Source organism: Chelonia mydas, chromosome 7, assembly GCF_015237465.2.
Source record: "Chelonia mydas isolate rCheMyd1 chromosome 7, rCheMyd1.pri.v2, whole genome shotgun sequence".
Taxonomy (NCBI): domain Eukaryota; kingdom Metazoa; phylum Chordata; order Testudines; family Cheloniidae; genus Chelonia; species Chelonia mydas.
The window spans coordinates 58,222,934-58,237,305 of record NC_057853.1 but is presented as its reverse complement, the minus strand read 5'-3'; the positions used below and the strand labels follow the sequence as shown (position 1 = coordinate 58,237,305).

At 40.5% G+C, this 14,372-nt stretch overlaps 1 protein-coding gene and 1 non-coding gene across 7 annotated transcripts in view; both read left to right on the top strand.

The window, feature by feature from the left end:
• ERCC6 (ERCC excision repair 6, chromatin remodeling factor) overlaps window positions 1-14,372 on the top strand; it is a 79,329-nt gene that overhangs the window by 47,154 nt on the left and 17,803 nt on the right. For 4 of the 6 annotated variants that reach the window (XM_043551056.1, XM_037903941.2, XM_043551055.1 and 1 more), the window contains 4 exons: window positions 8,015-8,185; window positions 8,761-8,937; window positions 10,500-10,616; window positions 12,948-13,043. In XM_043551056.1, the coding sequence (XP_043406991.1) occupies window positions 8,015-8,185; window positions 8,761-8,937; window positions 10,500-10,616; window positions 12,948-13,043 (561 nt within the window). The remainder of the gene's footprint in view (window positions 1-8,014; window positions 8,186-8,760; window positions 8,938-10,499; window positions 10,617-12,947; window positions 13,044-14,372) is intronic. The other 2 variants (XM_043551057.1, XM_037903940.2) reach the window with 1 other exon arrangement.
• On the top strand, window positions 6,220-6,323 carry LOC114021738. Its single transcript, XR_003566181.2, has one exon. It is a non-coding gene; the product is annotated as a U6 spliceosomal RNA (small nuclear RNA).

Genomic DNA, 14,372 nt, shown 5'->3' with positions numbered 1-14,372 from the left:
AATAAAATAAGAAAAGAAATCATCCGTTACTGTTAACATTCAGAAACGCTAAACACTTGAAAGCAACGTGATGTACAGTTAAGGTCACCCACGCCACCTTAACTCTGCTCCAGCCCCAGCAGAAACTCTGAGACCATTTGGCTGAAATATAAAACTGAGGTCTTCCCATTTACAATCATTGACGATACCATAGTCATTTTGTGACGATAAAGGGTGATAACCCTGGAGTCCAAGTAAAAGTCAAATTTGGATAGTTACATCCTCCTTGCTGAATTCAACCTGCAGTTTGAACTAGATATAGTATTCCTGCCCTAGCCTGCTATGGAATGTTATGTGCTATTTGATATTGTGTGCTATGGTATCTCACCCTAGAAAGAGCTTCATTTCAATGATTGGTGAAGTGATTCCTGGATGTGTAGAGTGCTTTGAAATTTTTCAGGATGAAAAAGGCTGAAGAAATAAGCCCCATGTTGCATGTCATAAATAATGTTCCACTTACGGTGTACAATAAGGCCTTTGTATAGGAGAGAATAACATAAAATACTGGTCTCATTAGCTCTGTCTCTTGTCAGCTCAGGCTCTTATGATACTTTACAGCCCTGTAGAACCATAGAAATGAAGAGCTGGAAGGGCCCTCAAGAGGTCATCAAGTCCAGCCCCCTGCGCTGAGGCAGAACCACATAAACCTAGACCATCCCTGAAAGATGTTTGTCCAGCCTATTCTTAAAAACCTCCAATGATGGGGATTCCAAAACCTCCTTTGGAAGCCTATTCCAGTGTTTAACTACCCTTGCTGTTAGAGAGTTTTTCCCAATATCTAATCTAAATCTTCCTTGCTGCAGATTTAAGCCTGTTACTTTTTGTCTTTCCTTTAGAGGACACTGAGAACAATTGATCACCGTCCTCTTTATAACAGCCCTTAACATATTTGGAGACTGTTATCAGGTCTCATCTCAGTCTTCTTTTCTCAAAGGCTAAACAAGCCCAGTTTCTTCAACATTTCCTCATAGGTCAGGTTTTCTAAACTTTTTATCATTTTTGTTGCTCTCCTCTGGACTCTTTCCAATGTATCCACATCTCTTCTAAAGCATTGCACCCAGAATTAGACACAGTACCTTAGCTGAAGCTTCATTGGCGCTGAGTAGAGTAGGAGAGTTACCTTCTGTGTCTTAAACATTGGACTCCGGTTAATACCGCCCAGAATGATATTAGCCTTTTTTGCAACTGCATCACATTGTTGACTCCTGTTCAATTTATGATCCATTATAAACCCAGATCCTTTTCAGCAGTACTGCCACCTAGCCAGCTGTTCCCCATTTTGTAGTTATATTTGATTTTTCCTTCCTAAGTGAAATACTTTACACTAGTCTTTATTGAATTTCATCTTGTTGAATTCAGACCAGTTCTTGAATTTGTCAAGGTCATCCTGAATTCTAATCCTGTCCTCCAAAGTGCTTGCAACACCTCTCAGCTTGGTGTCATCTGCAGATTTTATAAGCATACTCTGCACTCCATTATCCAAGTCATTAATGCAAATCTTGACTATTACCAGACCTAGGACTGATCCCCTGTGGGGCCCCACTGGGTACGCCCTCCCATTTTCACAGCAAGCCCATTGATAACTATTCTGAGTATAGTCTTTCAACTAATTATGCGCCCACCTTATAGTTTTCATCTAGACTGCAAATCATGTGGAACTGTATCAAAAGCCTTACTAAAATCAAGATATATCACATTTACTGCTCTTCCCCCTATGCACTAGGCCAGTAACCCTCCAGCTGGGTACTCCTTATGACCCTATTATCCTCTAGATGCTTTCAGACTTGTTTAATAATTTGTTCCAATATCTTTCCAGGTACTGAAATTAGGCTGATGGCTCTATAATTTCCTAAGTTTTCTTTGTTCTCCTTTTTAAAGATATCAATATATGAGCTACATCCTAATGTCAATGAACATTCTCGCATGGAACTTTGGGGGCAAAATGAGCCACGTCATGTGCAAGACTTAACAATGCAAGAGCAAGTTCAGTTAACTAAGCAAATCACTAAAATGTACAAACAAGAGGCCTTGCAGCACAGAGATTCTTACTACATGACCAAAAAAACTATAAAGTCAAAATGGTCCAATTCAGATCACTCCAACCATCAAACTTTAAAAACTGCGCAACAGACATTTCCTGTTGAGAATTTTTATGTGGCATGACAAGACGAGAATTTGAAGTTCAGAAAGAAAAAAAAAAAAAAAAAAAGCTGTTAGTGCTGGTGACTAAGTTTTGAACTGTACCAATCAGTCTTGTAAATCTGCTGTATTCCTCTCACCCAGGGATAATATATGTTTTTGAAGCTATGGGAGGTTAACTTGTTTTTTCTTTACCACCACCACCATTATAAAAGTGGAGCATAAAGCTTTCCAGTAGTGCACTTCATCACTGGGAAAAGAAGAGGGTTGGAAAGACCTTCCTCACCCAACAAAATTCTGAGGGTATGTCTACACTACACGCAGTAATTATTGCGGTGATGCATGTCCACACTACCCTCCTTGGGTCAGTCGTGCACATTCTCACCAGGAGCGCTTCCACCAACCTAAGAGGGGCAGTGTGGGGAGCTGTTAGAGCCTGGTATCTCAGCTCTGCTAGCAGCTCCCTGCCAGAAGCCCAGCTGCCTCCCAGGCTCCTGACAGAGTGCCCCGTTCTCCGCAGGGAGCCAGGGGAAGCTGCCTGGGGCTTCTCACTTCCCCATTCCCCACTGGGAGTCAGGGTAGGGAGGGGAAGCCTCCCACAGCTTCTCGGCCCTGGGGAACGGGGTCCAACTGCCCCAGCTCCCGATGGGGAGCGGGTGCGTAGAAGGGTGCCCGAGCTTCTCGCCCCGGCTCCCAGCTGGGAGCAGGGGGGCACCTGGGCTCTAGCTGCCTAGCTTTCTTGTCAGTTTCATGGCCGCTGCTCTGAAATTGACAAGACAGCAATCAGCCGACGTAAATAACGAAGTATCTACACAGACACTGCCTTGCGCTAACTACACCGACATAAGCCCTATGCTTCTTGTGGAGGTGGAGTAGGGCACTTACATCGGCAGAAGCAAGGCTGTAGTGTAGACATTGACATAATTAGGTCGACATAAGCTACTTTACATAAACATAATTGTGTAATGTAGACCAGACGTGAGTAACTAGAGCACCCGCGCACAGGTTGAAGCACAACCTGTTGTTAAAGTTGCAGAGTCATCTTTGTATGTCTAGTCAGTTTGAGGCAGTTGAAGAGCAGAATAGCCCAGTTATAAGTGCACAGGAGCATGGCTACATGTCCTCCAAGACAGAAAGGCAGGCAGATTCTGACATGACAATTTACCATGCAGTGCCAGACTTTGAAATCAAAGTACTGCTAATGTGTCTCTGCAGTGTACCTATAAGCAATTTTTGATCTATTTATAAATAAATATTTCTTCAGAAAACAAACCAAAGGCACCTTGCACTGCAAAGGAAAAAGACACAATCCATAGAAATGGTTAACTGCAGTATAGTTTCACTCTTAAATTGTCTCTTCAAAAAAGAAATACCTTTCTTTCCACCAGGCTCAGTATTTACTGGTGTGGTTGTTCATGGTCTGGTTTTGTTCAGATTTTTTTTCATTCACATTCATAGGTTGTATCACAGCAAAACCATGCAATATAACACTTAAATATTCAGCAGGAGGGAAGAATGTGTTTAGTTAGAGGCGTTTCTCTGGTGCTCATAATCAGAAATAGGACATGGCCCAAAAAACGGGTTGCTGCTTGTCAGAATGCTGCCCTGTAGTGGACACTAGACCCATCTGAATTGGGAGGCCCTGGACAATCAGTATTTCACCCTGATTTAGGAAAAAAGATCATTGTTTCAAGTCTGAAGGCAGGAAAATACTGTTCTGAATAAAAACGCAAGATTTTTTTTTAAAAAGGTTCTCATTTTGTCATTGTTTCTTGACACTGTCTCTCTTAATACCAGAACTCAGAATTTCAAGCCTAATTAACCACTGCTTAACCCTTAGGCATTGGATGAATTTGTCCCCATTAAGCAAAACTTATTCTAATGCTGTCCCAGTTAGTGCATGGCAATGACTGCTGCTTATCATTAGGCTAAATCGGTTCCCTGAGACATCCCAGAAAAGAAAACATTGCTATTAAGTACATCTTAATTTAAGCAAAATAGAGAGTATTGTGAGCAGATTGCAAACTAAAGACTAAAAATACACCAGCTGATAAAGTAGCATGAATTCTGAAATGCTACAGTATCAGAACAGAATACATAAAAATTTAACACTGAAATCTGTGAAAACCCTCTTCCTTTTAAATTATGTTAAGAGCTGTAACTTACACCGTACACCCTCTCAAGTATCCACTAGATACATTGAAATGATAGGTAATAAATGTTGTAGTGTGCATTGTTAAAATTGTGTTTGCTGTGTTTTTCTTCTTTGTCAGCACAAATCCTTGTTTATTAAAGATTTAGCTTGAAGGAAATTTTAATTAATTACAGGTTCAGTAAATCCTGACTAGGAATCTGCTGTGCTGTGTTTAGTGAATGGCCTTCATGTGCCTATGTTTCACTCCTGTTCTCTCTGCTATCTGACAATGTGATTTATGGCTGTTGTTTTTCTACCAGTCCACTGTTTGCCCTCTAGGAGGGATTGGTCTCCTGAGCCTCCATAATAACAGCAGCACTTTCACAAAACATCTTTTAATGACAACAGTGTAGCATTCTGTAAGTCAGGCTAATTGCAGACATACCCTATTAATTGCAAAAACTAGGAGAGGTTACATATTTTACAAGCTTTTAATTTGAAATCGCCCGAGATGATTTGTCTTAAGTGTTTGGGTAGAGATTTCTACAATATTCTGCGATAGGCCATTACTGAGCATCTAGAACACACAGTTACAGAATACTAGGAATGAATCAGGTGAAGTTAAGTTGTGTGTGTGAATCTGCCTAGGAATACTACTGCTTCTGTAATACAGAATGTTATAAAAAGAGTTCATGTTATGTGAATAAAGGAGCTAACTTCTACTTTTATTTTAACAGTTGCATATGTTACACTTATGTCGGTAGATAACGTTCAAAGAGTAGAAAATCTAAAGCAGGTTGAACTGGAAGAGGTTGTGGGGGGGTTTTATGTCATGTCTTCAGCTATATGGGGATCAGTTATACATTTTTTATTTATTTATTCATTTATTTATTTTACAAAAGTGATTTGTGGCTTATCAGATGTTCATCTGAATCATTAGGGAGGAAAGCAGTGTGTTTTTTAAAAAATGAAATAAAAAAATTCTGATTTTTAAAAAGCACACCTTTGTTTATAAGCTCAAAGTCTACTACATACATAATCTTTTTTGTTACGTACCAGGTTGGCAAACATTTTCATGTTTTCTCCTTGGGAATTTAAAAGATCAGAAGACACCCTGGCTGTCATCTTTTTTTTCTTTTCTGTTTTTGGGCTGGTGTCCAAAACTTGCTTCTATTAACATCATTGGGAAACCTTGCGTTGATTTGACTATTGTAGGATCAAGTCCCAGGTCAGCAGTGAATGTGCACCGCTCTTGGAATAGTGTTGACTAGTGTGACAAAGTTCCTCCTCTACCTTAGTTGGTTTTGTGCTTACTGGCAGATTTGCTCGCCTCGGAGATTCACGGCAGCCCTCAGTTTCGCCGTTTTCGTGAACCCACAGTCTAGGTCAACTCCTCCTGTGTCTGATCGGGAGTTGGGAGGTTTGGGGGGAACCCGGGCCCGCCCTCGACTCCGGGTTCCAGCCCAGGGCCCTGTAGAATGCAGCTGTCTAGAGTGCCTCCTGGAACAGCTGTGTGACAGCTACAACTCCCTATGCTACTTCCCCATGGCCTCCTCCCAACACCTTCTTTATCCTCACCACAGGACCTTCCTCCTGGTGTCTGATAATGCTTGTACTCCTCAGTTCTCCAGCAGTACGCCTTCTCACTCTCAGCTCCTAGTGCCTCTTGCTCCCAGCTCCTCTCACACGCACCACAAACTGAAGTGAGCTCCTTTTTTAAACCCAGGTGCCCTGATTAGCCTGCCTTAATTGATTCTAGCAGTTTCTTGATTGGCTGCAGGTGTTCTAAATCAGCCTGTCTGCCTTAATTGTTTCCAGAAAGTTCCTGATTGTTCTAGAACCTTCCCTGTTACCTTACCCAGGGAAAAGGGACCTACTTAACCTGGGGCTAATATATCTGCCTTTTATCACTCTCCTGAGCACATATACTAAAATTGGAACAATACAGAGAAGATTAGCATGGCCCCTGCGCAAGGATGACACGCAAATTCATGAAGCGTTACATATTTAAAAAAAAAAAAATCACTCTCCTGTAACCATCTGGCCCAACCCCGTCACATATTCTCCCCCTCTCCCCCCGCCCCCCCCCCCCCCCCCCCCCCCCCCCCCCCGCTCAACACCACGGGGTTGGGCAACTTGGGATGCAGGCAGTGTACCCGTGACAAGCCATCTGCATTGCCATGGTGGCTTCCAGCCCGGTGTTGTATGGTGAATTGGAAAGTTTGTAGGGACAGGAACCATCTGGTCACCCTTGCGTTCTTCTCTTTATTTTGCTGCATCCACTGGAGGGGTGCATGGTTGGTCACAAGGGTAAACCGTCGTCCTAGAAGGTAATAACGTAGTGTTTCCATGGCCCATTTCACAGCTAGGCACTCTCTTTCAACCACGGCATACTTCTGCTCTCTCAGGAGGAGTTTCCTGCTGAGGTAGATGATTGGGTGCCGTTTTTTCTTTCGCATCTTTGGCAAGGGGAATCTGCCAGGATCCCTTCGTTGAATCAAAGGTGGTCAAAAATCGGGCATTGCCCAGGCAGTCAACTAACTCATCGATATGGGGTATGCATCGAATTTAGATAACTCATTCAGCTGGCGAAAGTCATTACAAAACCTAGTGGTGCCATTCGGTTTGGGCACCAACACAATCAGGCTTGACCACTGACTGTGGGACTCTTCCATGACTCCCAGCTCCAACATCCTTTTAGCTCTGCCTTGATCTCCTCCCTTTTTACCGCTGGGACCCGATAGGGCCTTAAAGTTACCTTTGCCCCAGGGTCTGTGATGATGTGGTGATATGTTTCGGCGGTCCAACCTGGTTTGGTTGAAAACACGTCCTGGTATCAGTTGATCTTTTCAGTTACCTTCTTCTTCTGGTTTCGTGTCAGATCAGTGGATATCCTGATCTGCTCCTGCATGTTATTTCCCTGGATCCAGGGTCTCTTAGGCCACTACACACGCCTCTCGTTGGTGCCAAGGCTTTCAGAGGTTAACGTGATAAATTTGTTCTTGTTTCTGGCATACTGGCTGCCACACTTTGTACGTTACTTCCCCCATGGGTTCAACCACCTCATAGGGTCCCTGCCATTGGGCCAAAAGCTTGCTTTCTGCTGTGCGTACCAACACCATCACCCAATCCCCTGGTTGGAACTGTGGGACTTTTTTCTGGCTATTGTAATGGGTTCCCTGGGCCTCCTGCGCCTTTTCCAAATGTTCCCATACAATAGGGGTGACCCGGGCTATCCGTTCTCGCATCTGCAACACATGGTCAATTATATTTCTCCCCTCATTGGGTTTCTCTTCCCAGATTTCTTTTGCAATATTTAGTATGCCACGGGGCTGGCGTCCGTATAATAACTCAAAGGGGGAAAACCCAGTTGAGGCCTGAGGTACCTCCTGGATTGCAAACATAAGGTAGGATAGTAGGGTGTCCCAATCCTTTTCGTCCCGACTTACCACTTTCCTTATCATTGGAATTACTTAGGATTTGCACCATTGTATCTAAACAGAATTTTTTTCCTTCATATGTATTTGTTAGCTCTTTTGTGATGAGGTAGTACTGGTCTTGGCATAGTTATTTTATTTACAAAGAATACTTAGTTATTTCAGCTGCTTTTTAACACAACCAGGATCACACACACACAGTTCAGCTGGTCTTAATTTGACATCTTAATGCTAAATTAATGACAACAAATCATTCTGTTTACAGGTGAAACTAATTCGTGAAATTGTAGCATGCCATGGCATTCTAATCACCTCCTATTCATACATTCGATTGATGCAGGATAATATCAACAGCTATGACTGGCATTATGTGATTTTAGACGAGGGTCATAAAATCCGGAATCCAAATGCCGCAGTAACACTTGCGTGCAAACAGGTACTGTACCAGAAAACAAACCAAATATCTTCATTTGTAAAAATAATAATAATAATAATAAAAAAAATTATTTGAAAAAATAAGCTCAGAATCTGATAGTAACCATGGATTGCTGAATCATAAAGTCATAGATTTAAATCTGAGCAAAGAATAAAGGCATATGTCATGAGACTGTCTTTTAAAATCTTGCTTGGATACTTAATTTATTTGGCATTTTTAAAATTGTTTACAACAGTCACTAAAAATCAGTAGTGTTATCATAGGATAAATTCAAAGTTTATTAGAATTTGCTGTAAATTAGTGTTAAATGTGGGTTTGAATCGTATATATCCAAAACAGATTGTTACGTTCATTTTATTTTGTGGCGTATTAATGCTAAGTCCTGTTTGAGCTATCATTTTTGTAGACAGCATTTCACAAGAAGCTTATATTTATTTCAGAGAAAATACGCTATATATTTTAAAATGTGACAACTCATTGATGTGAAATTGGATAGCCTCTGCGGTAGGAATCTGCATTACAAGCCAACTCATGAAAATGTCTTACTACTAAGTTGTTTTGTTTTATATTAATAGTTCCGCACTCCCCATCGAATCATCTTGTCTGGCTCCCCTATGCAGAATAACCTAAAGGAGCTCTGGTCCCTCTTTGACTTTGTATTCCCAGGGAAATTGGGAACACTGCCTGTCTTCATGGAGCAATTCTCTGTTCCAATAACCATGGGAGGATATTCCAATGCCTCTCCTGTGCAGGTAAAGATACAGCAAAATATTTTTACTAATTGATGATCATTAATTTGAAGGAAATGGTTGCTGTGTTGTTTCAAAACTCACTTCAAAATGTATATTATATTGGGTGTCCTATGCCCTAATCGAGTAAACACATTTACATACATTATATATACATACATTATATATACATTACTGTCTGGGTTTCAAACATTAGCAAAATGCTGTAATATTTGAATTTCAGACACTGTAGAGAAATGTTTAAATCCATACTGAAAACAGTTTTCATTTAAAAACAAACTATTTCCATCCTATTAATAGCAGGTTTTGTGAAAGTATTTTTAAACTAAATTTGATTTTGGAGCATAAACTGCCTAGGATTATTCTTTTAAACACAAGTATATCTGTTCATCTTTGCAATGGTTGCAGTTATCGCAAGTATTTTATTTAGCTGACTTTTAAACATTTACCTGCATTGCATTTATTAAATTAGTTATTAGATTAATTGTTTGTAAAGTTATCTGAAGATTAAAAGTTCTATATAAATGCTTAGAATATAAATTATTTCTACTCTAACATTCCTGGTAATGTTTTATGCCCACATTTTTTTTTATAATTTTATATTCATTCTGAGTTTAAGTGCTTCCCTTGTCTGAGGCTTGGTAATTTACTAAATTGAATGGCCAGTTTGATTTTTATGTATCAATAATTTATTATATTCTTTGTTTTGCTTTAAGAGAATTGAGGGTATATTTAGCCATTATGTACAGTTAATACCCATCTCACACATCCATTACCCATTACAGAACCATATGCTCCATTTAAGGCCAGAATGACCTTTAGTTTCTGTGATCATAGGGATTTTCTTATACCGATTTTTTTAATAGTCTCAAGTGGGCACTAATCTTCACTTATTGTCTGCTACCCACCATTGCTTCAGGCTTCGTTTTGATCTTCAGTCTGTATATGAGCAGTTCTCTGTGTGGTTTTTGGTTTATGCAAGATTACACATACGGATTCATTGATAAAAGGGGCTTGCCTAGGGGGAAGTGTGTCTTACTAGTCAATACATCTATAATTTCTGGTCTCCTTTCAGTGGAATAAATTTCACCAAATTAAGCCAAAATAAATGAATGGTATCTGATATGAAAGAGTCTATTTATTAAATATTATTGTTGGCTAACATGAATTAATTACAAATCACATTATATTGAATACTAAACAAAAATTACTGTAACTTCATATATCACAGAATCATAGAATATCAGGGTTGGAAGGGACCTCAGGACGTCATCTAGTCCAACCCCCTTGCTCCAAGTAGGACCAATCCCCAATTTTTGCCCCAGATCCCTAAACAGCCCCCTCAAGGATTGAACTCACAACCCTGGGTTAAGCAGGCCAATGCTCAAACCACTGAGCTATCGCATATAGCCATTAAAGGGTAGAAAATATAAATAATGTATCTGCTTGTGCCATCTAGTTTTTTTACTTTTTCCTACTCCTAGTTAATGAATCTCGTTTAAATAAAAACAAAAAACCCTCTACATTAAGAACTCTCTTAAATGCTGTTTTTTTCCCTTCTAAAGGTAAAAACTGCCTACAAGTGTGCATGTGTTTTACGGGACACCATAAATCCCTACTTGCTGCGGAGAATGAAGGCCGATGTGAAAATGAGCCTGTCACTGCCAGATAAAAATGAACAGGTTTGTTTAAAATATATACAGAGTTTGATCCTTTGCCTCCTGAAGTCCATAGCAAAACTTCAGTTGACTTTGTTGAGAGCAAGTGTGGAAAAAGAACATAGAGAAGTTAAAGCTACACATTTTAAGTTCTCAGTAGTGGCATAAGGCTTATGCGCTGGGGAAGTCAAAGTGTGTTTAGCAGCTTGAGTATCTACTGAGGTATTTTATTTTGTAGGTATTTATAAATCACCTGATTATCATATCATCTGGCACAAAAGTCTGATGGACTTCTGTAATGTGGAAAGTATCTGTACAGTTTACAGCCTCCTCTACGATTCAGCATGCAATGCTTCATCTCACCTTGTATTCTCCGCACAGCTATGCATCCATGTTAAAGCAAAGGGCATGTAAGGTGCATTCTAGTCTATTTCATGCCAGTTGGTTTCAGCCCTTGGGCTCCTGGAGAGTGATCAGTGCAGCCCTCAAATGGCCAAACTTGTGCATCCTAAGAACAATGCCTGTAGGGTACCTCAGGGAATTACCAGGGAAATATGGCATGTGCAGTAGTAGTTCAGCTTGCAAACTTGCTTCCATTCTGACCCCCTGTTTGCACATGTAAGAACCTTCCAAAATTTTCCCTTTTTTGGACTGAAATTTTCCATGCTTGTTCTGTGCCTGAAGGTGAATATTTTTTGGAAGGGTCTTGAGCTAAATTCCTTCAGCCATTCTTGAGTTAATGAAAGGTTTGTGGTTTTTTAACAAAAAAGATATCTGTGACTCCCAGGAACCACTGTTTCTAGTATGGGTTAGGGTTTACTTCCTCCCTGCATCAGGCTTTGTTTCTCTACCGGATCCCTTTTTCTTCCTTTTCCCCTTCTTACCCCTCACAACTGCTCCTTGATATGCTCCTCCCTTCAATTTCTACCACCTTTAGGCATCTGAGACAAGTAGTCATACTAGTGATTCCACATTGGGACAGTGTTATGGGGTGGGCAGTGAGTTAACAGGGGAGATCGTTGTGTCTGCTGTGAAGTCTCATGCTTTCTGTTCAGTCAAACTCTGGAACGTGGTTTCAGTACACTTTAAAGAATGCTGGCCGCTTCCCCCTAAAGAACACATTCCTAAGTGAATTAAAATCATTTGATTTTTCTTGTCAGTCACAGAGCTGTACAAGAGTTTGACTTACAGCATAATGTTTGTTGCCTTGCAGGATGTGAGCGAGTGATTTTGTTCCATTTTAGCCCATCAGTCTACGTGAAATATCATTACATGGTCACATTCAAAGATTAATGACAGATTCATAGATACTAAGGTCAGAAGGGACCATTATGATCATCTAGTCCGACCTGCACAAGGCAGGCCACAGAATCTCACCCACCCACTCCTGCGAAAAACTTCTCACCTATGTCTGAGCTTTTGAAGTTCTCAACTCGTGGTTTAAAGACTTCAAGGAGCAGAGAATCCTCCAGCAAGTGACCCGTGCCCCATGCTACAGAGGAAGGCAAAAAACCTCCAGGGCCTCTTCCAATCTGCCCTGGAGGAAAATTCCTTCCTGATCCCAAATATGGCAATCAGCTAAACCCCGAGCATATGGGCAAGATTCACCAGCCAGATACCCAGGAAAGAATTTTCTGTAGTAACTCAGATCCCATCCCATCACAGGCCATTGGACCTATTTACCATGAATATTTAAAGGTCAGTTAATTACCAAAATCCCATCATACCATCTCCTCCATAAACTTATTGAGTTTAATTTTAAAGCCAGGTAGGTCTTTTGCCCCCACTGCTTCCCTTGGAAGGCTATTCCAAAACTTCACTCCTCTGATGGTTAGAAACCTTTGTCTAATTTCAAGTCTAAACTTCCCAGTGACCAGAACAGATTACATGAGCTAACCTATTGTTTACCCAGGAGGTCATAAGGGGATTGCAGATTTTAAGGGACATAACAGATACACTGTACAAAGTGCTTCCAATACTTAGTATTCTATAAATTCTACTTTAAAAAGCCCTTGCATTAAGGGAACGTTAAGATTGCACAGTTAAGCAATGAAGTCAGGAAATAGGAAAGTGAAGCTTGCATAAATAAATGCAGTTGGAGGAAATTATGAGCAACTGAGAAGGGCACAGAATGGATGCTGAAACTCATCCCTAACTATCGCATTGCCCTCTACAGATACTGTACCTTTTTCTAAATGTTTTAACTTCTGGTGGGCTCTTGTTCTTAATTTTGCACTTTTGATGGATCAGGAGTTCCTCGGTGAAGCTTTATTCTTTTTGTTGTTGTTGTTGTATATTTCATATCTCATGAAGTTGACTGGTAACTGGATAAGTGCCCAATTTTTTTTTTTTTAGGTTCTGTTTTGCCGTTTGACAGATGAACAACGGCAAGTCTACCAAAACTTCATTGACTCCAAAGAAGTTTACCAGATTCTCAGTGGAGAAATGCAGGTTGGCATTAATTAAGGTAGATGATGACATGTAAGAGTTTAAAGGTAGCCATCTGGATAAAGATGCTGACTGCCCTTCAGCATTTTTCTAGCTACACTCTGAGCAGGATCTTAGAGGGGAAACAAAAGCACCTCTATACTCAAGATGTCCCAGAGTCCGTTACATAGTAATGAATTAGAGGCTAGTGGTAGAGTGACTGAGGAAGACATAATGTGTCGAACAATAGCATGCACGCACAACTGGATATTGGAACCAGTTTTAGTGAATGAGGGAATGCTGGACAAGGAGTTGGTTACCATTTCTAAAAATCACTAGGATCTTCATCTTCCACCCAAATAGCAATCACAGTTAAAAGGACTTCTTAACTTCACAGCTTTTGCCTTAGTACATGCCCTGAAGTGTCGGACCCTCTGTTCTAGAAGTGAAAATGCTGCCTATAATGCATAGTGGTATCTACAGAAGGAATGTAGCCTATAGATTATACTTCATAATTTTTTTTAATGTATGAATGATGATGAATATCTACTATGAATGACAGTGGATTGTTATTGGGCCAGAGAATGAGAGAGACCGACACTCTCTATGGCCTGGGAGTTTGCGCAGTTACCTAGGATGTGGGAGGTCCAGCTTCAAATCCTTGTTATAGTAAGACTTTAATTACTTTATCAAAAGTGAAACCGTTTAAGGAGAGATTGGAAACCCCACACAAGAATATACCATAGCCCAGTGGCTAGGACACTCTCCTCCTATTGCGAGAGATCCAAGTCCAAATCCCTTCTCTACATCTGGAAGATGGCAGAGTTGAACGTACATCTCTGACATCCCAAGTGAATGCACTATCCTGTGAGCTAAAGCTCATATGAAGGGCTTCTGTTTTGGGGGATTTATTAATTTCATTTTTCCAGGTTTATTTTTAAAAAAATTTCAGTTCTCTGTAATCTCCAAAAATTGGGGGGGGTTGGGGCTTTCTCTTTGTTTATTCAGTAACGAGTAATATCTACACAGCAGTGCTCTTTAGAAATCACTCTCACACACACGTGTGTGTGTGTGTGTGTGTTTGTATGTATATATATGTGTGTGTGTGTATGTGTGTATATATATATATATATATATATATATATATATATGTCTGCCTTACTGCTCAGTATAGACAAGCCCCTAGGTACAATGAACTGGTCCCGGTGGTTTTCCTTTGTTTTGTTTGTTTTTTGCCTGTAGCAGGGGTGTTTTATCAGTTAAAACCAAAAATCAGAAGCCCTATTTATAAGGGAGGCACCACCACCTCTGTCTCTTCTGACCATTTTGTGAGTCCTTTGATTACTTTTGTCA